This window comes from Rhinolophus ferrumequinum, chromosome 19, assembly GCF_004115265.2.
Source record: "Rhinolophus ferrumequinum isolate MPI-CBG mRhiFer1 chromosome 19, mRhiFer1_v1.p, whole genome shotgun sequence".
Classification (NCBI taxonomy): Eukaryota; Metazoa; Chordata; class Mammalia; order Chiroptera; family Rhinolophidae; genus Rhinolophus; species Rhinolophus ferrumequinum.
In genome coordinates this window covers 18,954,842-18,978,449 of record NC_046302.1, presented here as the reverse complement: position 1 = coordinate 18,978,449, position 23,608 = coordinate 18,954,842, and the positions used below count along the sequence as shown (strand labels likewise).

At 42.3% G+C, this 23,608-nt stretch overlaps 2 protein-coding genes across 6 annotated transcripts in view; one reads left to right on the top strand and one right to left on the bottom strand.

Annotated features, from left to right (window-relative positions):
- The window catches only part of NPC1 (NPC intracellular cholesterol transporter 1), a 53,671-nt gene extending 52,502 nt beyond the window's left edge, over window positions 1–1,169 (top strand). For all 3 annotated transcript variants that reach the window (XM_033087625.1, XM_033087624.1, XM_033087626.1), the window contains one exon: window positions 352–1,169. In XM_033087625.1, coding sequence (XP_032943516.1) covers window positions 352–434 — 83 coding nt within the window. In that variant the 3' untranslated portion in view covers window positions 435–1,169. The remainder of the gene's footprint in view (window positions 1–351) is intronic.
- Window positions 878–21,533, bottom strand: RMC1 (regulator of MON1-CCZ1). Of its 3 annotated transcripts, none has more exons than XM_033087627.1 (20): window positions 21,064–21,533; window positions 20,300–20,376; window positions 17,991–18,075; window positions 17,111–17,167; window positions 15,902–15,988; window positions 12,707–12,847; window positions 12,272–12,375; window positions 10,925–11,014; window positions 10,727–10,832; window positions 9,870–9,981; window positions 7,188–7,232; window positions 6,878–6,931; window positions 5,572–5,700; window positions 4,905–5,011; window positions 3,112–3,231; window positions 2,694–2,771; window positions 2,280–2,384; window positions 2,117–2,185; window positions 1,811–2,036; window positions 878–1,033 (listed from the first exon to the last, which is right to left on the bottom strand). In XM_033087627.1, the coding sequence occupies exons 1-20, from the start codon at window positions 21,163–21,165 to the stop codon at window positions 954–956; spliced, it is 1,974 nt and encodes a 657-aa protein (XP_032943518.1). In that variant the 5' UTR covers window positions 21,166–21,533; the 3' UTR covers window positions 878–953. The 3 variants fall into 3 exon arrangements, with proteins under 3 accessions (XP_032943518.1, XP_032943520.1, XP_032943519.1); XM_033087629.1 differs by lacking the exon at window positions 21,064–21,533 and adding an exon at window positions 20,571–20,684; XM_033087628.1 differs by lacking the exon at window positions 20,300–20,376 and having other exon boundaries at window positions 21,064–21,524.
- Between the last annotated feature and the right edge of the window lie 2,075 nt (window positions 21,534–23,608).

The window sequence follows — 23,608 nt, the reverse complement described above, 5'->3', positions numbered from 1 at the left end:
ATCGCTGACAGCTGGGTCACAACCCAGCAGAGCTGGAAAATAATAGCTTTTATTTCCCTGATTCACTGTTCTAGCAAAATGTTGCCTCTGCCTCTCATCTCTTATTTTGAGACTATCCTTATGATCAGCATCCATAATGACATGGTTTAAAGGAGAACAGTACTAATTTGCTTGATTTATAGTTCTGTTAAGTTGAAGCATTGAAATAGATGGAGAAAATGAGGGGTTTGGGTTTTTTGGTTTGTTTTTTTCCATATCTGGGGGATAGACAGGGTAGTTCTGTTACAGTACAAACTATCTCCTTTTCTCCTGAAGAAATAATACAAAAGTTATTCTTTTTATCCCTCACAGGACCATCAATAAATAAAACCAAAAGTTTGGCCACTCAAGAGCGATACAAAGGTACAGAGAGAGAACAACTTCTCAATTTCTAACCCTACTACAGGGTGTGGGGACTTTGAACTGTGTCTGCAGGTCAGTCAGTTCGCCACTGGACAGTAGCTGCACTGTCAAGGCTGAGCTGAATGAACACCAGATGTTACCAGACTTGAGGTGATTAAACAGCAGCAGCTTTGGCCACAGTGCTTTTAAACTCAGGAATGCAAATCGGACTTGTAAAGCAGTATTACGAAATCTGAAGGCAACCCCAGGACATGAATGCGTCTTCCAGTTCTCTAGGAATGAAACCTAATTGTTCAGAAAGTGGAAGGTTGACACTAGGATGGCTGTGAATGTGATCTGCTCATTGACACTTGTTAAAGGCCAATCAATGCAACGTTTCTCCTTTTTTTGAGGAGTAAGCCATCACACAAGGTCTATACCCTATTTTTAGTTAACATTGGAGGATATTGCAGACATACTTTATTATAACATTTTGTAGTTTAAAGAGCTTTATTAATGCAATAAATTAACTTTGTACACATTTTTATATATAAAAAAACTAGCAAGGGATTTCAGAGTGTTGCAGGCCTCATTAGAGCTTGGTCTCCAAAAACCTGTTTGAAAAAAGCAACATGTTCTTCACAGTGTTCTCCTATAAGGAAAAACAGATGTAATCCATTAGATGTGGCACAGAAAGAGAGGAAAAGAGAATGAACAGTGCAGCTCATTGATGTGTATACTAGGTTTTAACTTATTTTTCTTTCATAAAACACTTTTGTTTTCCTACGCTTTCGAGTTGTCCTGTTTACACAGCTGATGCCATTGCGAAACCGGTCAGGGGCCTGTACAACCCCCAGCAAGTCACCGTCTGCTCTGAGAGACGAACAGAGACGCTAACCTGTCGTGGTACTCAATGCCATCTTACGTTGTGCTCTAAGCTAGAAAAAGCTGGTAGATCCGAAACAAAGTAGTATGTTCCTTCCCCATCCTAAGGAAGAGGATGGCTTAGATTTCGTAACTTTGGCGATAAGAATGATTTGCCAGTGTTTCCTGCCTAAAACCCGAACATAAATAAGCCCCAGGCCATTTAAAACCCTTGGCCACCAGTTCCTGATTCTTCTAAAGGGGACATTCCAAGAACAGCTGTCAGACATATGGGCTGTGTTTAGGCTGCCTGAATTGGGCCCTGAATGTTTCTCTATCCGAAACACCTCAAATTCCAGAGCATAACTCAGATCCATGAGCATAGCGAATTCACGTGTACTACAAATAACAGGCTATGGGGCATGTCGGCTGTTAGGACATTTTGTTTTTACAAACGTAACTCAGAAGTTCTTACCAAACGCTTCTCACCCTCCAGCTGCCAGCATTCTTTTGCTACTACTAAGTCTGGTTGCCCCACACGTTTTCACCGCTGCCATATTCTTACCTGGTGTGAAATTAGGGTTCCCTCGCAAACGCTGGTTTCGCTGTTCAAAAAACCGGAAGATAGTATAGAAAAGCATGTTGTCTTCAGTCTGCTTCGCAGCATCTAAAAATTTCCGTGCAGAAATGTTGTCATGGCCACCAATGCCCCGGATAAACCGTAAGGCAGCCAACACTTGGTGTTTGGAAAGAAGAACTTCTACTATTTCATCATTTGCTGTCGAAAGTCGCTAGAAAGAGAAAAGTCCAGGTAAATGGAAGCAACAGGCACAGAGTCTTATGCAGCTTAAAACTCTGATGTGTCCGTTACCTTCAACATATCCAGAGACAGCTGATGAGCAGGAGGATAAAAACTTTCTAGGGATAACAGCAGACAAGCCTGAAAGACAAATTTTCAGACTCTTCAGCATCAGATGTCGGAAGGTTAAACTTGAAGTTTTTAATCACAAAAGTAAGTATCTCGTGATACCGACCAGAGGCTTTGAGTCACTGAGGACATGATACTGCAGGAACTGATGCAGCATATAAAAGAGGTTGTGCTGGACAAGCGTCTTGATGACGAGCTCATGGACGTAATGCTGAGGATAAAAAAAGGGAAGGCGCGTCCACATCGCGAACCTACACGGCTAGATCTGCCAAGGACTGCAGCTATTCTAACTGATGAGTCACAGTTTCCATTGTTAACTAGACGTGGCTTCAGCGTGCAGCTGAAAGAACCCAACTTGATGTGATAGCACTTGTTCTAACTAAGGACAACATTGTCATATCAGGCAGGCAACACCTCTTAGCATATGGAAGAGCCACCTTAGTCACTGACAGTGCTGTCATTTTAAAAAACTATTCCTTGCTCCTCTGACTTGGGACCACCCATGCTGACGGGAAGGTACCTGCACTGGAATCGCAGATTGGTTAAGAGAGCGAATATATTCCATCAGGACGGCTATCACAAATTTGTGAGGCATCTCCTATGGAGAAAACAAAAAGGGTCTTAGAAACATCAAAGACTTGCAAAGGCAGCTACATATAACCCGCACTTCTCGCCCCCTTGTTTCCATGTTAAACTGGCCCAGTGCTGATTTCGCTGGTTTTGCACAAATCCCTCCAGATCCCGCCCCACCCCACCCCGCTCCCTCGATGAGCATGTTTAGGCCTGAGTATTAGAAGCCAAACTATTAGCACAAGTCCTCACCGAAGATAGCCCAGGTACTCGAATCACATTATGAGTTCTAGTTGTTCTCAATTCCCTTCAAATAGATCTGTTTTGAGAATCCTTAGTCCAGAAGCGGCGGATGAGCTGTCACCTACCTTCTTTTCCGTGAACACCGACAGGACATGGGTGTACATGTCAGACTGGTCGATCACAGCTTGGGTCCGCACCGGCCTTTTGAGAAGTGGACTGCTCCGGCTCTGCCCTGCCTCTACTGCCTAGGCGAGACATTACAGTCGAGACATTACAGCTTAATCATCTCCAGGGGTGTCCAAACTGCGGCCCGCGGGCCAACTGCGGCTCACAATCCATTGTTAATTGGCCCGCAGCAAATTCCAAAAATATATTTAGTTTACTTAAATAAACCAGGTGAGGCAATACGTACTTCACCTCGAGTGAGTGGCCCGGCTGTTTGTGTATTTTACCGCATACGGCCCCTGGTGAAAACCATTGAAAAAAGTTTGGGCACCCCTGGTCTAGGCAATGGTGTGTTTGCAGCTAATCCAAAAACATTCAATTCCTAGGTGCTGTGAACCTCAGATTTGAGCAGGAGATGATACTTATTTCACTACTGAGACAAAACTATTTTTTCTGTGCTTGCTGGGGAAGAATCTAAAAAGTCACAGTTGGTCATCTTGAAAATAGGCCAATGTTCATGGTGGAACTAAAAAAAACATAAGGCACAGTTTTCTCTTAAGGGACATCATACTGTTTTAATCGCTTAACATAATGCCCTATCTAAATTTCTTAATCACAGCCTATCTGGCATTTGTTATCCAATAGAAATGGAATGGCTTGCTGCATCTTTATTTTATGAAGCCCTGATCTTAAAATCAGTGGATACTTTGTGTAATGAGTTTATATCTAGATTTTTACAGCAAGGCTCCCCAAATATAAGCTCTGTGAGAAGATCCTGACTACCACAGCCTAACTTTTTAAAGCCGTTGAGAGCAGTGAGATTCTGCAGGAGCTGTGGCGACAGCCTGAAAACCCACGTATCTGAGAATAGCCAAGTGCTTCGATGTTGCAGACGGTGGGCCACACTCTTGACTAGCCAGGGTTTCTGGAACCCAGCAGCCACAGAGCAGGGACGCACAGGAACTGCCATTTGGGATCAGACCTACCGATCCCCACAGCCTGGTACACTAGTAGCAGGACCAACAGAAGGCTCTGGAAGAGCTCAGCCTCTCCCTCCCCCCATCTCTGACAGGACAGGGTCCCACTGGGCCTTCAGCAGCCTGTGTCAGTCCTGCTATCCTTAAGTAGCTAAAGGTGAGTAGAGTTCGGGGATTTTTATTGTTTAAAACCACTTCCATTTTCAGTTTTAGGACTAATCAGATCCTTTTAAGTGAAATTATTCATTCCACTTGTTCTAAACTTTCTCACTTCAGAAGACATGAAACACTAACAGTATAGCAGAATCTGGTAATAAGGCATGTTAACTTTTTCCAACCCATCACAACAAATATTTGAACCTACTATATGAACAGCACAGTGCTAATATTTAATCATCACTAACAGAAAACTGACTAAAAAGACAGCAAAATAATTATATTTCTAAGACTAGACTCTGACTTGGCAGAAACATGTATAAAATAATGCAAAGCTGAGACCAATTTTATCTATAAAATAGAGGTAAGACCAAGGGTCTACCTACGTGTAAGATCAAACACAGGTTTTACAAAGTGAAGACACTGAGACACATCCTCAAGCTAGTTAGATGCAGGGACTCAATTTCCTGCTCCCCCACTGTGGCCACCTTGCCCTCTGGCACGTAGCAAACCTCAGTGATGTTCTTCTATCAGAATCTTGCATTATAATTACTTACAAAAACGTACAGGGGTAGGGATGGGGGCATGGAAGTGCCCTCATCGTGGTACATATAACTTACCATCGTGTAACTCTGCTCAGCGTCCAGGTACTTTTTATACTCATGATTGAGTTTGTCAAAAACAGTGGCTATCACAGGCAGCGTTGCTCTGTCTGACTCACTCAACACTGGAAAGAATCAACGTTTACAAGGTCAACCAACTTTGTCAACTTCAGAACATGTTGTTATGATAGAAAAACTAATCTCAAAGGGTGAGCAGTGCAAACATAACCTCTACCGGGCATTCAGAGCCATGGTCTAGTTTAGAGGCCTAAAGCCTTCCCCTCACTCATAAGCCCTTTCTCGTTACTAGAAAAAACAGCTATGGCAGATAACTGTAGAATATTGTCCAAGTAGATATGCAGTGACTTCGAAGAATGTTTGTTTTAAAGCTAGGGATGGTAGCCCCAGACCCGCATGTGCGCCCAGGTTCAGGTTCGCTTTCACCTATTTATTTTTTTTAGTCTTTATTTTTTTATTTTATTTAGTCTTTTATACCAAAGTCTCTACAAGGCATTTTTATGTTTAGTAGCCTTTCCAGGAGCTTCAATAATCCATCCTTGAAGTGAAGAATGGGGCGACCGGCTACAGACAAGGCATAAAAGGTGGCCCAGCTCCCACTGAAAGGTGCTGGGTGGCACAGGCCTAATACTTTGATCAGACCGATAGGGAAGGTTCACCCACTTACTCTGCGAACAGACAGACAGGATGACCATCTTGCATTCCTTTCTCTGGAGGAGAAAGTCCATCAGTCTTCCTTTATCTGGCAAGAGGTTTACTATGGGCTGAAGTTTCACTTGGAGGTTCCAGAGGTAACCTGATTTAAGAGGCAGCACATTTAATAGGATGATGCAAACCCTAACAAAAGCCCGAAAGATGGCTCCCCTAAGGATTCATGGGGGAAAACACAGTCAATGGCTTTTTCTTACAAGCCAAAGCACAGTTGAGGACATTCAACACATGCCTGATAATAGGACTGACAGCCAAACTACTGCACGCCTGGTTGATTCCATACAACAAAGTAACCCTCTACATTAAGAGGTACATCAATGGTGTAGCTCCTTAAAAACGGGACAACCAGCTCTCTAATCAACTCACAGCAGCTCCCTCCCCACACCTAGCCCCCTTTTAACCTTGAAGGTGGAAAAAGACGTTAACATGTGGCATTAACTCCAATCCTATGCTCTGGTTTCTCCTGTAATGGCTCATTGGTCAAAAGTGACTCCAGAGGAATTTCATAATTCATCCAGTCATCAATCCATAAATGTCCTGAACACTCAGTGCCAGGTAGGCAGGCAGAGCCTCTCTCAACCGGGGATCCGTGAGAGAATTAAACGCTATATTAAGAACGACCTGAGTGCCTCCTTTCTCAATTCTCCCATGGCTGGTACAGAGCTAGTGTCATTCTGGGTGGACAGAAGTGAACTCATTACATACAGTGGATGCCACCTAGGGCATTAGGGCTAATTCTCTCCTTAAGAATCCCAGTGGGCAAATCAGGAAAATACACAGATGACTGAAGACTATCATGGAAAGTACTCTACCAGGAAGATTCAAGGTGTTGGAGGATAACCAAGGAAGAGAACATCCCGACGGAGGCTTCCCTAGCAGTGAGAAACAGGAGTGCACCCCCAGGCACACAGAACAGAAAGGGGTGCAGACACATGAGGCATGATGGTGGGAAATCGGAAGAGGGCAGGGAGGGCCCTGCACTCCGTGCTGTGGGGTCTGGCTTTTCAGATGGACATGTATGAAAGGGTTTAAAGCAGGGAATGGCCATTCTTAGCTGTTTTCATTATTAAAAATAGTCTATGCTCGTGATAAAATATACACATAGTAGAGAACAGAGTATAAAGTGAAAAATGATCCCATTCCCAGGCTGAAGGGAGAGGACATTTCTCAGAGAGTCACCTTGAAAATGTCACTGGCTACAACTGTCATCCAAAGTCAACAAGCACTATTTTCTAACATGACGGTCATCCCCTCTGACCCACCTTGGCTTGCACTGATAATGATGTCAGGTTGAAAGACAATCCAGGATGAAGAATCTACATGTCATAGGAAATTCTAAACCAGAACAGATGAAAACAAAAGGCAAACCCAGCTCCGATTAGCACTCACCCCACCCCCATTTGCTGAGGCGCTTTAAATGCCCGGCCCTGATGGTAAGCAACTCTCTGCTGTGGTTCCTGAGACCTTACTCCGGCTGACGAGGACGGAGCTTCAGGACCCTCTTACACGCCAGGGTAAAGAGGGGTAACAGCTTCCCTCTGTGCACAGCGCCACTGCCTTTGTAAAGGATACAGAGTTTACATGGGACAGGAGACTGGCTGGTCACAGGAGCAGGACCTACAAGTGGAGAAAACACAAGTGTGCAAGGCCTGACGGTGCACCCAGAAAATGCTGACGATACTAGTACTTAAGCAAAATGTAATACTCTTTAAAGCCTTCAGCAAATGTTAATTCAACTGTCATCAAACAAGGGAAGAAGTGAACTGTCATGTCCCACTGATAAATTATAGGGAGGAAGGGGGAAGCTGAGAACAATCCAAGAAAATGTCTTCCCAGGAAGGAGAAAGCTTGTCAAGCCTTCGTTCAGTGTTGTTTTTAATAACCAAAGATGACTCATCATTTACACATGCACATTACAGAATTGAGAAATGTACCTGGATGATTCAAAATCAAATACTCAGTTCACTGAGAATATTTCAAATACAAGTGTTTTGTGGTTTAATTATCTAAATAATTAGCTCCATTCTCCACTGCACCAGCAGTCGGTCCAGGCACAGAGATCTGGGAAGCAGGCCCCAGAAAACCTCACATGACAGGGACTCGTTACTACCTGTTACAGTGCTCGTGGGTAACCACAGTGAACTTGACAAATGCAGTCCTATAAACTAAACACGATTCCCAGTTCTGTTCCAATTATCCAGGTACAATCGGAAGACAGGTTTTAATCAGCTGGTTTGAAAGGGTGGTAATTTTTAACAGACCCCCATAAGTGAGGAAAGGGCCCCACCAGGTAAGCTAGAGCAAAACCACTTGCATTTGGAATGTAAGAATAAGGGTCTTACATGTGGGCCTCAGTGCTGACTGCCCATCACGCTGACTTAAATGCTCTCAGGAGAGAGCCAGGTAGCTCTGGTTTGTAAACCCCCCAGGTGACCCTAAAGTAGAGTCAGTGAGAACCACTGGACCAAAAGACCAAAAACAGGAGAATAATGAGGGCAGCTGGCGCTCCCCAAAGTTGCTGGTTTCAGGTTTCAAAATAACCCAATAAGCTCTTCCTGAATGCACATCCTGTGAGGGCACAGGGCGGGCAAGATACAAAGATGCTACAAGCCTGCAAGGGGCTTACAATCCAGCAGGAAAGACAAAACAAAAAGGCATTAACCTTAAAAAATGCTTTCCCAACCCACACTCTTCTGAAGCCCCGAGATTCGATGGACCCTTGAATTCTTATTACTCTGAGTCTGGGCTATTGTTTTGACCACTCCTGGCATTAGCTTTATTATAAGTAGCCATTTAGAACCTGACTGCCTTTTAATTAGTCTTACTAAACAACGGGACCAGAACTGAGTTTTAAATATTTAGAGTTGTTTTTTCCCCAATTTACTAGCAGTTACCTTCATGCCAAGTGAGCAGCAGCTACGAGAGAAATCATTTGACACAATCTATTCTTTTATAGGCATGCCTCTAGGGTATTACAGGTTCACTTCCCAAGTGTGGGAGCAGTGAATGGAGGGGAGTGAGTCTAGGGGGAAAGCGAGTCTGGGGGGGGGAGTGAATCTGGGGTAAAAGTGAGTCTGGGGTAAAAGCGAGTGTGCGGGATAGGAGGAAGCAAATCTGGGGGGAGAAGTAAGTCTGGGGTAAAATCAAGTCTGTGGGGGAAGCGACTCTGGGGAAAGCAAGTGGTGATTTCTGCTGTGGAGGGCCTTGCCTTCAAATTTGTAAAAAAAAAAAAAAGAAAGAAAAAGAAAACCCAACACCCGTGAAGCGCAACAAAGCCACGCACAATAAAACTAGGTCTGCTTATAATGCTAACATTATTAGCCAGGGAAAAGGAAGAAGCTGGAGAGAACACAGAAGGCCAAAAGACCAATTCAAACGTGCGGACTCCCTCCTTCCTTCCAAACTCTGCCGGAGATTAGTAAGCAGCAGACCAGAAAAGCAGGCCAGAGGCAGTGTCCTTGCTGAACTCTCGGGGGCAGCCTGATCTGGACCTTCTCTGTAACAGGTCCAAGGACATCCTGACTGCAGGCGGGGCCAAACCACCAATGCTATCTGACAAGTATTCCTTTTCATAAGAAAACGCTGCTACTGGAGTCCCAAATGTGTCCCTTGTATGGTTTACACATCAAAACTTCAACTAACTTACTCTGTACTCCACTCTCCTTTGAGAGCATAGTATTATTTGAAGTCGATTACACTGGGAAAAGGCAAAAGAACAAAATGGTTTCTTCCCCCTTTTCTGAAATCCTGACCTCCTCTCAAACTTCCTACTTCCACCTCAGGTAGGAGGGCTGATCTAGAACAATCCGAGACCCACAGTCTTAAGCACTTACTGTCACCATCGGTCTGGAAATGCACTATTTATCCTAACTATGACACAGAATGTGAGAAAGAGAAGGAAAAGTGAACCCAGATTAAAATAACAGCCATAAGCAGCCAAGTTTAATGTCAGGGTTACAGAGCGCTGGCAATCAGAAAATGTTAAGGGTTTATTCCACATTTAAAATTTAAGCTTCAATGAGTAATCACAGCTCTCCATTTTAAAGCTCAGAGAAGAGAAACCATTCTATTTTCTTCAGAAGAAGATCCATTTTTCTTATAAAATACTTTTCACAACATCACAATTTTAGCTGATAGAATCAGTTAAAAAAAAAAAAAGAGCCCCTCACAAAATCCAACAGATCCGGAACCCTCTGTACACACTCCTCACTCGGTCTTGAATGTGGCCCCCAACTACACAATGAGCCCTTTTACCTGCCACGGGAATCTGATAGGGCTGAATCGATCGAGCTGGAAGCACTGGGTGATGGAAGGTAATGGTGCCATCAAACTCTCCCCTTAACTTGATATCAAATATCACCGATGTCTAGAGTGGAAAAAAAGACCACAGGTTGGCTTAACCCTTTTGTTACCTAACATCTTGCTATGACAGATTCCTTTAGAGTTTATGTTTGTATTCCGTCCCTACTGGCCAGTTCTTTGAGGAGGAATTTGCTATCACATCACAACATTCTTTTATATTTTTATCTACTCTCACAAATAGTCCTGACATTTATAACATGCTTCGTTTGAAGAGCTCTAAGTGATTTAAATGGATCTTTTTCACTTGCAGCATCTTCATTAGTCAAGGATATGGGTGTCACCACCTTCCAGGGCATGGAAGAGAAGTGGTTTGTCTACCACCAGCCACCCAGCTACCAGCGTAGAAAAAGCAGGATCCATTCTAGTTCTTTCTCTTGGGCCATACAGTCTCAAAACCATTATCATCTATACTCACAAAGGAAGGACAAGGTCCATGTACTCATGTAACACAGTGGCTCTGCCGTGAATTCCCAGCTTAGTTGATTCAACCAAATAACTGTTCCAACATCAAATCTCCTCATGTGTTATCTTTTGAAATACTTCTTAATCATCCTTAAACTACTGACATGGAATTACTGTTTTTTCTAAACCATCTAGAATACCTAACCCACTTCCATCTGAAATTCTAAAACTTTGAGCATAAAAAGCACTTTCAAGTGTTTGTTCGGAATGTTCTAGCAATTTTCACAACTCTTTCAAGCAAGCCTAACGTGCACAACATGGACCAGACAGCCACACATAACTCATACCTCTGTATCCTGATGATGAACGACCACCAGATTATCCACCACATTTAGGGCAAACTTCCCCGTCCGATTTAACTTTAATATGTGCATCTTTTTACAGGCACCTTCTCTGAAGGACAACAGAAAGGTCAAAAAATAGATCAACAAGCTTTAGTTCAAATTTTAAAATTGGAGGAAGAAGGAAGAAAGCATTAAGTATACCGTGGTAGATGGTACAGGACGACCTCCGCTCCCGTACTATTGGAGGTCCGTGAATGATGCCTCAGGAAGAGAACATAAAGCTGCCTGTAGCTGAGTGGAGAACAGAGAGTCATAAGTCATATTTGGCTGTTTGAAATTCCTCCATTCTCAATGCTGAAGTATAAGACTACAGTTACGTCAATCATGAAATAATACACTTAATGGAATATTTTGCAGCCAACAAAAACATTTGCAAAGCAAGTGCAATTAGTCAAAAAAAAAAGTCTATTATAAACTTAAGTAAAAAGGGGGGTACAAAACTAAATATAGCATGATGAAAATATTTTAAAAGAAAAACTATCCCAAAATATTGGAAATATTTTTGCATATTATCCAAAAACATTGGAAATACATGTTAACAGCTATCCTTGGATAAGACAAGTCCATTTTCTTTCCCTCTAACTTTCTGTATTTTCCAAGTTTTGGACAATGTGCACATTCCTTAATCACAGGAAAATATAATCACTCTTCCTTTTTAAGCCTCATCTAATAAATGTGGTGTGACCAGTTCCTGAACGCACATTTTTATTCCAGTGGTTAACACTGTGCTGAGCCTGCCACAGGGAAGGGAGTGAGTGGGTCCCCACCTCCACTTCGGCCAAGATTGCTCTCATTGTGTTTTCTAAATCAGGATGCCACAGATTTCCTTTTAAAAAAAAATAGTATGTTGTGTGTGGGGGCAGGCATTCTAACGGCTAAAAATTTTTAAAGTCTGGAAACCATTATTTTAGGCTATAGTAGAATCAGAAATAATTTAGAAGCAAAATGATGGTATTTGTTGAATACAGTTATAGGGGGTTCTTTGTATTCCTATTTTTGTTTGAACTTTTCATAATAAAGTTTAAAAATTAATACAGCTGCATTTCCAAGTGAAAATACACTTTCCTACATAAGTAATTCAGTTTCATGTTTGTTGGATAAAAAACTTAGACTATGTTGTTGTTTAGAACAATTAGAATATATTTTAGCTAAAAAAAATAATTGTTCATACATTGCAACTCACAGAATGAAAGACAAATTCGAAAACTAAGATATCCAAGAAATTAAGTGACTCGATATTCTCATTTTATCAGATTAAAATGGTGAAAGAAACTTGCCTAAGACCACAAAACTAGTAAAATAAAAAAAGAATGCCCAGAAGACAGCAGGTTTACTATATTCATAAGATCTAGGTACAAAACAGGAAAAGGAAGTCCTGCTTGTGTGTTCCAAGGCTACCTAAAGAAAAGGTAGCCCTGGGGTGTTTAACTTCTATTACTTGTACAACTAAAAGCAATTACAAGGAGTTCTCTCAAAAGACAAACATACATCGTCGCCATTGCAATGTCTCTCTCAGAAAGGTACAGTTTAGTGGACTTAGGCACAGCTGGTAATTCAATCTCAAACTTGGGCAGCTTTGACATAGTGCCAGCCTGTTGGGGAAAAAAAAAGTTTTAAGACAAATCTGTTACACCCCTTTGATGTTTTAGCATTCCCTACGTAAAATCATCAAGGATATATACACACACTATGTGTTTCTATCCTTTCCAGTGTCACACCATGTCCTTCCTTTACTCAAGTCTGTCCCCAGAATGAATCATTCTTGTAGGTGATCGGATGGTACAGTGTGCCCTCTAGTGGTCAGAAGCAGTGAGGTTATTAGAGGAACCTGCCCCTTTGAAACACTTGGCACATCCGGATGTTAAAGGAACAGGGCAGGAGGGGGAGCAAAAGGAATTTTTTTAAAGGGAGGCTTACTCATACCCTAAAATAAAAGGGCTGCAGGACGTTTCCAAGGACTGTGGTAGACAGCAGAATCACTGCACTCTCAGGACAGTACATGTACCAATTCACATTGATATTCTGGCTCTTCAGGAGTTTCAAATTTCGTTTCTCTGGTAATACCTGAAACAAAGTTCAAGAAACACAATCTTCATTTAAAGAACAGCAAAATGTCAGAAGACTGATCCAGTAAATTAAGAAAATTATAAAAAGCAGAAAGAACCCAGTAAGTTGAACTGAAATTATTTTTTATTTATTGCAGCTACCAGTTATCAATCCTAGTGCTTAGTGTTTTACGAACCTTAGCTCATTTACCCTCGTCACAGGCCTGAGAAGTGGGCATCATTAATAGTCGACAGAAGAGGAAATAAGGCTCAGAGAGGTGAGGGAAACTGCCTCACCAGTTATGAAGTTATGGCCTCGGCTCGCCATTTTTCTGCAAGGCCCAGGTCTCTCTCAACCTCCATATTCTCAGGCATCACCCATGAAAGATCAAAGAGCAGCGACATTCTCACTCATTGAGAAAAACGGTCCAATCAACCCCACGACCCTAGAGCACGAGGCACTGTATCAGCGTCTGCCCAGCCTGCACCATCTACCTTCGGCCTGGTCTCCATCTCGACTCCAGTTCTCACTAGAAAAGGGAGTGGCTTCCTTTTCTAACAGGTGTGTTTATGAGACTCTGCAAGCAAATCTAGTATTTTATAATCAAGGACATTTTAAACATACCTAACTGATGTTCTGATACACTAAGGAACACTGTACAGAGCCACCAAGACATTAATGCTCAGAGAACACTAACTGTAGAACTGAGGCGGCAGCCAGGCTTGGGAGCCGTATGCTTCTTGATAACTCAGGTATAATAAAATAAGGATGCGCGAAGGTCCCCTTTCTAACATTTCTTTTTTGTTTGTTTGGGGGAGGTGGGATTTTTTTTCAGTTTTTTCCTAACACTTCTTGAAGTTCTGAAGAGCATCTAGGTGATTTGAATGTGTATTTTTCCTCTACAGAGAACAGAAAGATACACTTTTACACTTTTAAATGATTGCCCCAGGGAACCCTTCTGTAAAGCGATCAATCCTTTCCATGCTGTCACATATACAAAATTCTATTTCTGTGTGTATGGGATTCGTGTCAAGTTTGTTTTCTTTCTGCTAGTCACTACAAAGGTTTTGATGACAGCCCTACAGCAAAGCACCAAGGCATTAACATTTCATGTTTGTTTACACAGGTGTATTTCCTCTATCCATACATTCTAAATTATACTGCTTTCATAAGGTCGACAAAATTAACACCTTCTAGATTAGCTCCACTTACAGATCTCAGAAGTATTCTGAATAGGTCAGGCAGTTGGAACATATTAAAAGATCAAGAGGCAGATGCATCAAAGCAAACAATCAACAGAGTGAAAAGGCAACCTATGGAATGGGAGAAAATACTTGCCAATCATCTGATAAAGGGTTAATATCCAGAATATATAAAGAACTCCAACCACTCAACAACACAAATATAACCGAATTAAAAAATGGGCAAAGGACTTGATTAGACATTTCTCTAGCACATGTACGAATGGCCAAGAAGCCATGAAAAGATGTTCAATATCACTAATCACCAGAGAAATGCAAGTCAAAAACACAATGAGATATCATCTCATACCCAGAAGGATGGCTATTATCCATTAAACAGAAAACAACTTGTACTGAGGATGTGAAGTAATTGGAACCCTTGTGCACTACTGGTGGGAATACAAAATGTCATAATTACTATGAAAAAAAGTATGGCACTTCTTAAAAAAAAAACTAAAAATAGCATTACCATATGATCCAGCAATCTTATTGCTGGGTATATACCCAAAAGAACTGAAAGCAGGGTCTCAAAAATTTACTTACACACTCATATTCTTGGCAGCATTATTCACAATAGCCAAAAAGTGGAAGCAACCCAAGTGTCCTTCAATGCATGAATGGATAAAATGTGGTATACACACAATGGAATATTATTTAATCTTAAAAAAAGGAAGAGAATTCTCCCACACACTACATAACAATATGAAACTTGAGGACCTATGCTAAGTGAAATAAGCCAGTCACAAAGGAAAAATACTGTATGATTCCACTTATGTGAGGTACTTAGAGTAGTTAAATTCATAGTAAATAAAATGGTGGTTGCCAGGGGCTGGGAGATGGGGGGAAGGGAGTTATTTAGGGGGCAGAGAGTTTCAGTTTTGCAAGATGAAAAAGTTCTGGAGATTTATTGCACAACAATGAGAATATACTTAACACTACTGAACTATACACTTAAAAATGGTTAAGAAGGTAAATTTTATGTTATGTTTTTTTACCACAAATTTTTTTTTAAGATGAAGAGGCAGTTCACAAAGGAGGAAATACAAATGGACAATACACAAATGAAAACATACATACCTTCCTAATAATGAAAAATGTGAATTAAAATGTCTTTCTCACTCTCAGATTCGCAAATGTCTACAGACTTATAATATCCAGTTCTGGCAAAGATGTAGAAAATGGAGATTTGTACATTGCTAGTGAAAGTGCAAACCTCTGGAAGAAATTTAGCAATATCTATTCAGCTTTTTAAATGTTCATACCTATAATGTGGTCCCCCTTCTAAGAACTGCCTCAGTCAAGAATATAAAGAAATGTTTACGAACATGTTCACTGGGGAATTGTCTATAATCACGAAAAACTGAAAATAAACCAGACATTCATCAACAAGGAACTGGTTAAATAAATAAGTATAGCCACACAGTAGAATATGACTCAGAAAAAAACATGGAGAAAAGTCCAAGACATACTGCTAGGCAAAAAAAAAAAAAAAAAAAAAAAGCCAGCCACAAATGTTTATATACACTATTCTCATTTTTGTAAAAAATAATAATGTTTGTGTGTGTAGAAAAAAATGGAGGAATATGCACCAGACTGTTCATAATAGCTTTTCTAGGGATTATGGTGGACTTCTACTTTTCATGTACCTTGGTAATGTTTGAACATTTTATGAAACACATGTATTACTTATAAGTGGAAAAAAAGAATCAAAACCCAAGCAAGAGACGAAAGCTCTAGAATCTCAAAATGTCTATTTAGTGCTAAATTCACAAAGCTGCCAAACTGCTATTACAAAACTTTCTCCAGCAAACATCAGTGGTAAATACAATACCTGGTAAAATTCAATTCCTTGATCTGTAATGAATACAATTTCAGTAGAACTGGTCCAGCAAAATCCTAGTATGTTGGCATTTTTGGTCTAAAAAAATTACAGAAAGATTTTGAATTAATAAGAAAAACATATATATAAATCTTTTCAAAAGCTTACAACACTCTTTAATAAAAGTTCCTTAGACTCAAATTTCTTTTTTTTTTAATCCAATGTTCCCGGATTTTCATCTGTAACACTTTACTGAAGCATCTGATTCTTAATTCCTCCTAGTCAACAGAAGGAAAAGCCTGAGGGTTGTGGAAAGGGAACTGAGCAGCACTCACAAATATCAATTTCTACCTTCAGGAACCAAAGGAGAACTGATATTCTTAGTTAAAGACATTATAAAAAGTGTGTTATACAAGTAGAAAGGCCTAATGGTTCTCAGCGAGTGTTGACCGAAATGCAGTTGGTGGCCGTGAGCCCACACGCCTGACTCATTGGTGAACAGCTGTGCCCCGAGCCTGAGGACAGACAGAACTATGAGAACAGCCTCTGCTGCACACAGAGGAACTAGAAGTCTGCGAATGGTTGTTATCTGGCGGATGTGCATTTCCTTGCTGTAGAGCCCACCCTGAACTCCATTTAGCAAAACCATTACAAAGACGCCAGAGCCATGCCTCATTCACTACCCGATTCTGCTAGCTTCCAGGGCGCCACATTGCTACTTGTAGCTGAGCCCTCTCTCGCCTAGTTTATTACCCAGCAAATCGAATGAATAGGAATTAGAATCTACATCCAGGGAAAGAAAGAGGAAGGATACAACAAGGACAAATCAAGGAAAGAAAACATCATTGGAAAGGGAAAAGAACCTCCTCTTCCACAAACCTCCAAAGAGGCGACTATGAAAGGAATGCAGGATCTGACCCCGATGTGCCAGCCCAAAGGAGAAGTCAGGGGCTACAGGAAGACAACAGCCACCAAGTACTGAGACTGCTGCTAGGTGTGTAACATCTGTCATCCATTTAATCCTCCCAACTCCATCTTACAGATGAAGAAACTTTTAAAAAATTGTCCGAAGTCCCAAAGCCAACATGCAGCAGAGCAGACCTCAGCATAAAGCACCGTACGCCTCCAAGTCTGTGCTCGCAATTACCACCCTACCCTGCATCTCCACCAGGTAACCCACCCAGTTAAATGCCGACCCACAGGGAGATGCCAGGACCATACCTTGCACTCCTGAGTATATTCCAGCTGAGAACTATCCGGGATAAAATTAGAAAAATCCTGAAAGAAAAAAACAACACAAAGGAGAGATGTGGATCGGGCAGCATACTGTCAACCTCCTTCGATATACAACAAAAGGGAAAGACATAAATTTTCAAAGTGAGCAGAAAAAAACTGACAAAAACCCAGATAGGAACAATAAAGAGACCCATTTGGACAATCTGCCCCCTTAATAGGAGCAGGTTGACAATTCAATTTTGTAAACAGAACTAACCCAAATATTCAGGTAGGGCTTAGAAACTCATTCTGAAGATTCATTCCTCAGATGGTCGATTTCAGAGAAATGTGTTGCTCTATATTTTATAACAGGTTTTCGAAAATTACAGCAATTAATACTGACAGAGGGAAATAGATTTTGCATCTTTCTCAACAGCTTTTCCTCTACTTTACAAATGGTGATGTTGAATATTTATAAAGGCTAAAATGCCAACAAGCTGCTCCAACTTTGACTATCTGTTCCTGTTAGGTCAAGCATGCAAAGATGAGCGAAGTGAATAAAGGGAGTTACTCTGGCAAGGCTAATTCACAAAGTACCCCAAAAATATACCTCACGCAATCTATGGTCAATACAGTTATTAATCAATACAAAAGATGCCAGATGTTCCAAATTAGTTTTTTTTTTTAAAGTCAAAAATGTCAACCAAGGTCATAAGTATTTATCCATTCAAATATCTTTCTTATTTTCAAGAATTCCATAGGCTCAAATACAATGCAACGTAACTATAGCTTGCACGACATTAAAATAACAAATTTTGCAATTCATTCTCTTCCAAATGTACTTCTAATGTCCTTTCTTTATACTGTATTTAAAGATAAGTCTTACCACAGTCTTTGAGGTCCTCTGAACAGCTAATATCTTATTTTCTAAGGAAAATTTAATGCACTTCACTTCTCCTTTGTCTTCCATTCTTTAAGAAGAAAGAGTATGTTAAGAGTTAATCTTAATCACTAAATTCTAGCTTCTATCATTTCGTGAGAAGAAAAAAGACTAGTTAAATATTCACAAAGCAGCAAATCTTAGTTTAAAATTAAACTTATGTTTCTAAAGCTATTAGCAGAACCTCTTTTTAAGAAACAAAATCCAACTGGCAACAAATTGCTGGAGAAATTTATGGTATTGCAGATAACATGTGATGGAAGAATTGAGATCATCTGCACTTTCTCTGAGAATCATTTCAGACATAAATAAGTAGATACATGCATATTTCTTTTTATTGTGCTTTGCTTTATTGAGCTTCACAAATGTTGCAATTTTTTTTTTACAAATTAAAGACAAGACACCCCCTCAACGCACACCAGCAAAAAGATTACAACTCACTCTATTCTGATAACTCCCTTTATTGCAGTGTCTGAAACCAAACCTGACATTATAGCCAAGGTATGCCTGTACCCACACAGTGACCTCCACAAACAACTGCCCTCTTTCTCCATCACTCTCGCAGCAAAGCCTGTGAAAGAGGCAAGTGTCCTCTTTCCCATTCACTACTCCACAGGCTCAGGACAGCCCCACCTTGAAGTCTCAGGACCACCTCAAAGGAAGTCAAGGGATGGATTACAGAGGGGCGTGAGGAGACTTTAGGGGTATGGGATGTTCATATCTTGATTGTGATGATAATTTCATGGATGTACACCTATATCAAAACCTATCAATTACACATGTTAAGTATGTACACTTAATAATTCTACCACAGTAGAGCCATTAAAAATAAATGTTTTTAAAAGAGGATAAATTCAGTATCTTCCCCTCAAACCCTACTGAGCCCCCAAATCGGGACCATCATGGGCTCACTCTCATTTTGACCTAAGCACCCCTTGAGTGCCTATGCCATGTCAGTCTACACTGCCTTCCGTCTGGTCTTCACCACGCCTGGCTCAGACGATTGCCCTGCCTCTGATATGCTCCCAACTAATCCAGCCTCAAGGCTGGGAAAAGCATGATCTTTCCAAATACTGATATGATCACCCTATACCCCACCTTAGAAATGTACAGTAACAAGATAAAGCCCCAATTCCATGACAAAATCCATAAGGGTCAAGCCGGCCCCTGCCAGTGGCCACAGCATCACCACCGCCACCCTCCCTGCATGGACGCCTGCTCTTCAGTTACCCAGACCTGGAGCTCCCAAACATCACGCTCGCTCACCTTTGCACTTGGTGTTCTCTCCAACTGGAAGACCTCCTCTCTTCTCTACCTAGAATCATCCCATTCAAGTTCTCAAGTTTCGCTCGAAGGCTACCTCCTCCCTGAGCCCTTCCCCGTGCTGTCCCAAGATGTCACATCTCTTCTGCGTGCCTGCATTCTTGGTACAGCACTTGTCAAAGTACATAGTATGTGTCTCCCACACTAAAGTCATGAGTTCTCCAAAAGGGCGCCCGGCTAATTCAAAGCCTTCACATGCCAGGTGCCCCGCAATGGTGCTGCAACCAGTGTCTGACACACAAATGAGGGGCGATTCATTTTCTACTTCAAAAACTGTTTGCTATCAACACAGGCCAACTGTAAAACATTTTTTGATCACCACTGAATTGAGGGGCCTACATTGTACTTTCTTCTCCTGTAATTACAGGAGTTAAGGTGACCAGATAGTTTATCACCCAAACTGAAATACTTCTGAAAGTGACAGAGGCTGCTATTCATAATTATGCCGGTTCATCTTGTGTTGCGATTTTCTTAATATACCTTCTTACATGGAAACACTGACCCAGGAATCTCCTCTACCTTGCAGACACTCTGGAAAGACCTGGGCCAAATGAGGAAATGAAGGTCCTCCACAGTCAAAAAACCGGAAATGGGAACGTCAATAATGCCCTGACTTGCTCATTTCAAGTACCAGGAAACAGGTGCCCTACTTCAGAGTATTTGGTTCCCAAATCAACAGGGAACTACTCTACATATTTCACTCACAGGAAGTACTAGTTATGTGCCACCAAGACTGCAGAGCCGGAGTCTGCTTCCCTCTCTCTACAGACAGGGATTTACACTTACACTTACACACACACACACACACACACACACACACGACCTCTTAGGTGCGGCAAAGGACAAAAATTTAAAACTACCCTATGAATGAGAAACGGAAACACCATTTTGTTTACATGTTGAAATTATTCTAAAAATGTTACCACTGTTACCTAAAGGAGATGGGATTCCTGTCATCTGGGCCTTTAACGACCACCCCCGTAGCACCTCCGGATCGAACAGCGAAAACCTGGGAGTGAAAAGCAGCAATCAATGTCAATGGTCTGAACTTTGAAAGACTGGACACACACACCAACCTACAAGTGAGTATTTCTGCTACACCTCACCCTTGCTTCAACTAACCCAACGCGGCACATATCAATCTGCAGATGCTTGATGTCCCCATGAATTTTAAGAAAAGAGAGTAGAGACCAAAAGGGCTACCGTTCCAAGTGCAGCCTGCCCACTGTGTAAGACCGGCTCGGGGTCCCCATGGCTCCAAGTTTTAATCGGTTCAACAAAAGCGCAGCTTAAGGACTCCCTGCTACTCCCCGCACTGCCGTCGGGTCCCCCCGCCCCACTTTCCAAAATTCCGAGAATAATGAAAATTTCAATGTCTGAATCCAACAAAAGGCGCCAAGAAAAGACCGGCTTGCTAATAATTGACCACACCGGCTAAAGGGCGCGGGGTCGGTGGCGCCAGCTCGGGATCCACCCAGCTGTCACTCTGAAGAAAGCCTTGGCCGCGGTGGAGCCTGGTCCCTCCGCCCACCCAGCAGGAAGGCGCTGGCGCCGGTCCTGCGCCGGGACGCGAGAAGAGGGCCCAGGCCTGGTTCCCTGACACCTGGCCTTGGCGCGCGAGACAACCCCGGGGCGCCAAGAGCGGCAGCCTGGCGAACCCGGCCGCGCGGAAGAGGAGGGTGCGGGCTGGCCGGACCTGCTTGTTGGCCTCATCGAAGAAGACACAGTTGACGGGATTCGCCTTCTCGAAGTGCACCGGCCGCTCGCACAGCTCCAGGTAGTAGTCCTCCTCGCCCATGGCGGGCGCCGCGGCGGCGGCGGCGGGGGGGCCGGAGGCGGCAGCCAGCGTGGAACCAGGCGAGCAGCGCCCTGTGCGGGGTTTCGGGACTGGCGGTGGCTGTAGCGGCAGCGGCGGCGGCAGCGGCGGCGGCGATCCACGATCCACGGGCGCGGAGGCCGCTTCCTGGTGCCACGCCCCCACGCCCTCAGTCACGTGGCCTGCGGCTCTCTGCGCTTAAACAAGCCACGGCCTACGGCCGCCAAGCCTGTGGGGCCCGTCGGAGCGAGAGGTTCCTCCCCTTTCCTGGAGGGCTGGGTCCCACGGAGGCTTACCGGTCTGGGGCGGTGTGCTGCGGCGCAGGAAAACGGCCGTGCGGGGGCGGACGGCAGCGCCACCAGTCCCACCCACGCCTTCCGTAGTTTGTGCTAGTCCTGGCTTCAATCCTTCCCATGTCTGCGCAGGCTCGGTTGCCCTCGTGGGACAGGGCTTCCCCTGGTCTAGGGAAGGAAGGCTCATCTTGCTTTTGAAAGGATTTAGTAAGAAACGTGAGTGCTGTGGTCAGCACCTGGATGCTGTGAGCATGTTAACAGGGAAACCTAGCTTAGATTGCAGGTCAGAAGGCCTTTTTTAAATGGCTTTGATATTTGAGGGGATGGGGGAACCTCCTCATTCAATGGCTAGAACAGAGAGCCAGAAGGGAGTGATCAGTGATGATCCCTAAGTGTCCATTCTCAACAGAAATTGCTGTATACCAGAAGTGAAGTGTGACACGGCCCATTGTCATGGAGGATGATTTATGGCACACTTTAAAATACACCTTCTCTCAACAGTAACTTGCACCCAACTGATTGCATCATACAAGTTGAAAGTTGTCATACATGGTTACTAAGGTTCAACGTGCCACTTCCTGTAGTAAGGATCCCTGCCTTTCCATTCGATAGCACTCAGCAGCAGCATTCACCCTATTTTGTGATCATAACAGAAAGGCTCCCTGTCACACATCACTCCTGCTACGGCAATTTCTGTCAAATGAAAACATTGTGGTGTGTCCTCATCCACCTTATCCACCGGATCTGGCACCATGCGACTTCTGGCTCTTCCCCAAAGTCAAAATCACCATGAAAGGTAAATGTTTTGAATTGATTCAGGACCTCTTACCAATTGTATTAGTTATTTATTGCTCCAATACAATCTCATCTGAAAATTTCCCAAATAACTTGGATATTTCTCATCAAAGCAAAAGTTTAAGAATCAGTTGAAGCAGTAGGATGCCCTCCCCAACACCCACCCACCAAAAAAATTTACATCTACCTTGGACTTTGTATTAGTCCACTTGAACTGCCATAACAGAGTACCATAGACTGAGTGGCTTGAAAACCAGAAACTGTCTCACAGTTCTGGAGGATACAAGTCCAAGATTAAAGTGCCAGCAGGGTTGGTGTCTGGTGAGGCCTCTCTCGTTGGGGTGCAGACAGCGGCCTTCTCACTATGTCCTCACACGGCCTTTCCATTGTGCTTGCATGGAGAGATCACGGGTGTCTCTTCTTCTTGTAGGGACACCAGTCGTTTTGGATTAACGTCCCACCCTTTTGATCTCACTCAACATTTATTACCTCCTTAAAGACCCTATTTCTAAATACACTAATCATATTTGGGTTTAAAGCTTCAACATATGAATTTTGGGGGGGCACATTTTGGGGAACAGTCTTCAATACCTCTTCAATGTTTCACTATTTTCTAAATATAATACAACTTCAAAAAGATGAAATAGATGATTAGTTCTGTTTTTGTTACTTAGTAACAATATACTAACACTTTAAGCAATGGACTTGTTTCTTGCTTCAAATTTAACTTTTCAAATCCTTTTTGACATTTTCCACATTTTTCATAAATCTTGGCTCATTTGATGCTTTACCAGATAATATTCATATGGTTTTGTGTCAAATGTTCTAATTGATTATGTGTTCTTTCTGTCCCAGAAGTCATTAGAGATTAAAAAAAGTTTAGAGCTATAAGTAGTAGCTCACTCATTCTGTGACAAATACCCCACCTTCCCCCTCCATCTGCTACTTTATCTTTCTACTACACACTTGTTCTTGAGTCCTCAAAAAGCTAGCTATGTTTTGGAGAAAGCTGGAAAACCTAGAACAGCAAGAGTAATGCTTTCCCAACTGTAACCTTTTAATATTTTTAAATTGGGAGAATAGGAAATAAAAAAATAAAACAGACTTTAAAATGAATAAGTTAATGTCTCCAAGTATAAAATTACCTGAAAATAAATCATTCTTTAATTTTATGGAATTCTTTTAAAACTCAAATAGAAAAATATATATCTTCAAAAATATAAGTATTGAGATTTGAAAATACAATGAAACGAGCTTTTCCCACCCAATTTCTAAAGTGCTGGAAAACTGCTCAGAATTTGAAAAGGTACAGACAAAAATCTCTTTCGATGCCCAGA

Bases quoted from the DNA above. Each gene is read 5' to 3' on its own strand.
- RMC1 (XM_033087627.1), bottom strand. From the start codon at position 21,165: ATGGGCGAGGAGGACTACTACCTGGAGCTGTGCGAGCGGCCGGTGCAC. The intron at 7,233-9,869 runs GTAAAAGGGCTC...CTCCACTTGTAG, and splicing joins CTATCAGATTCCCGTGGCAG to GTCCTGCTCCTGTGACCAGC. The intron at 1,034-1,810 runs GTAAGAATATGG...TTTTCCTTATAG, and splicing joins GAACCCTAATTTCACACCAG to GAGAACACTGTGAAGAACAT.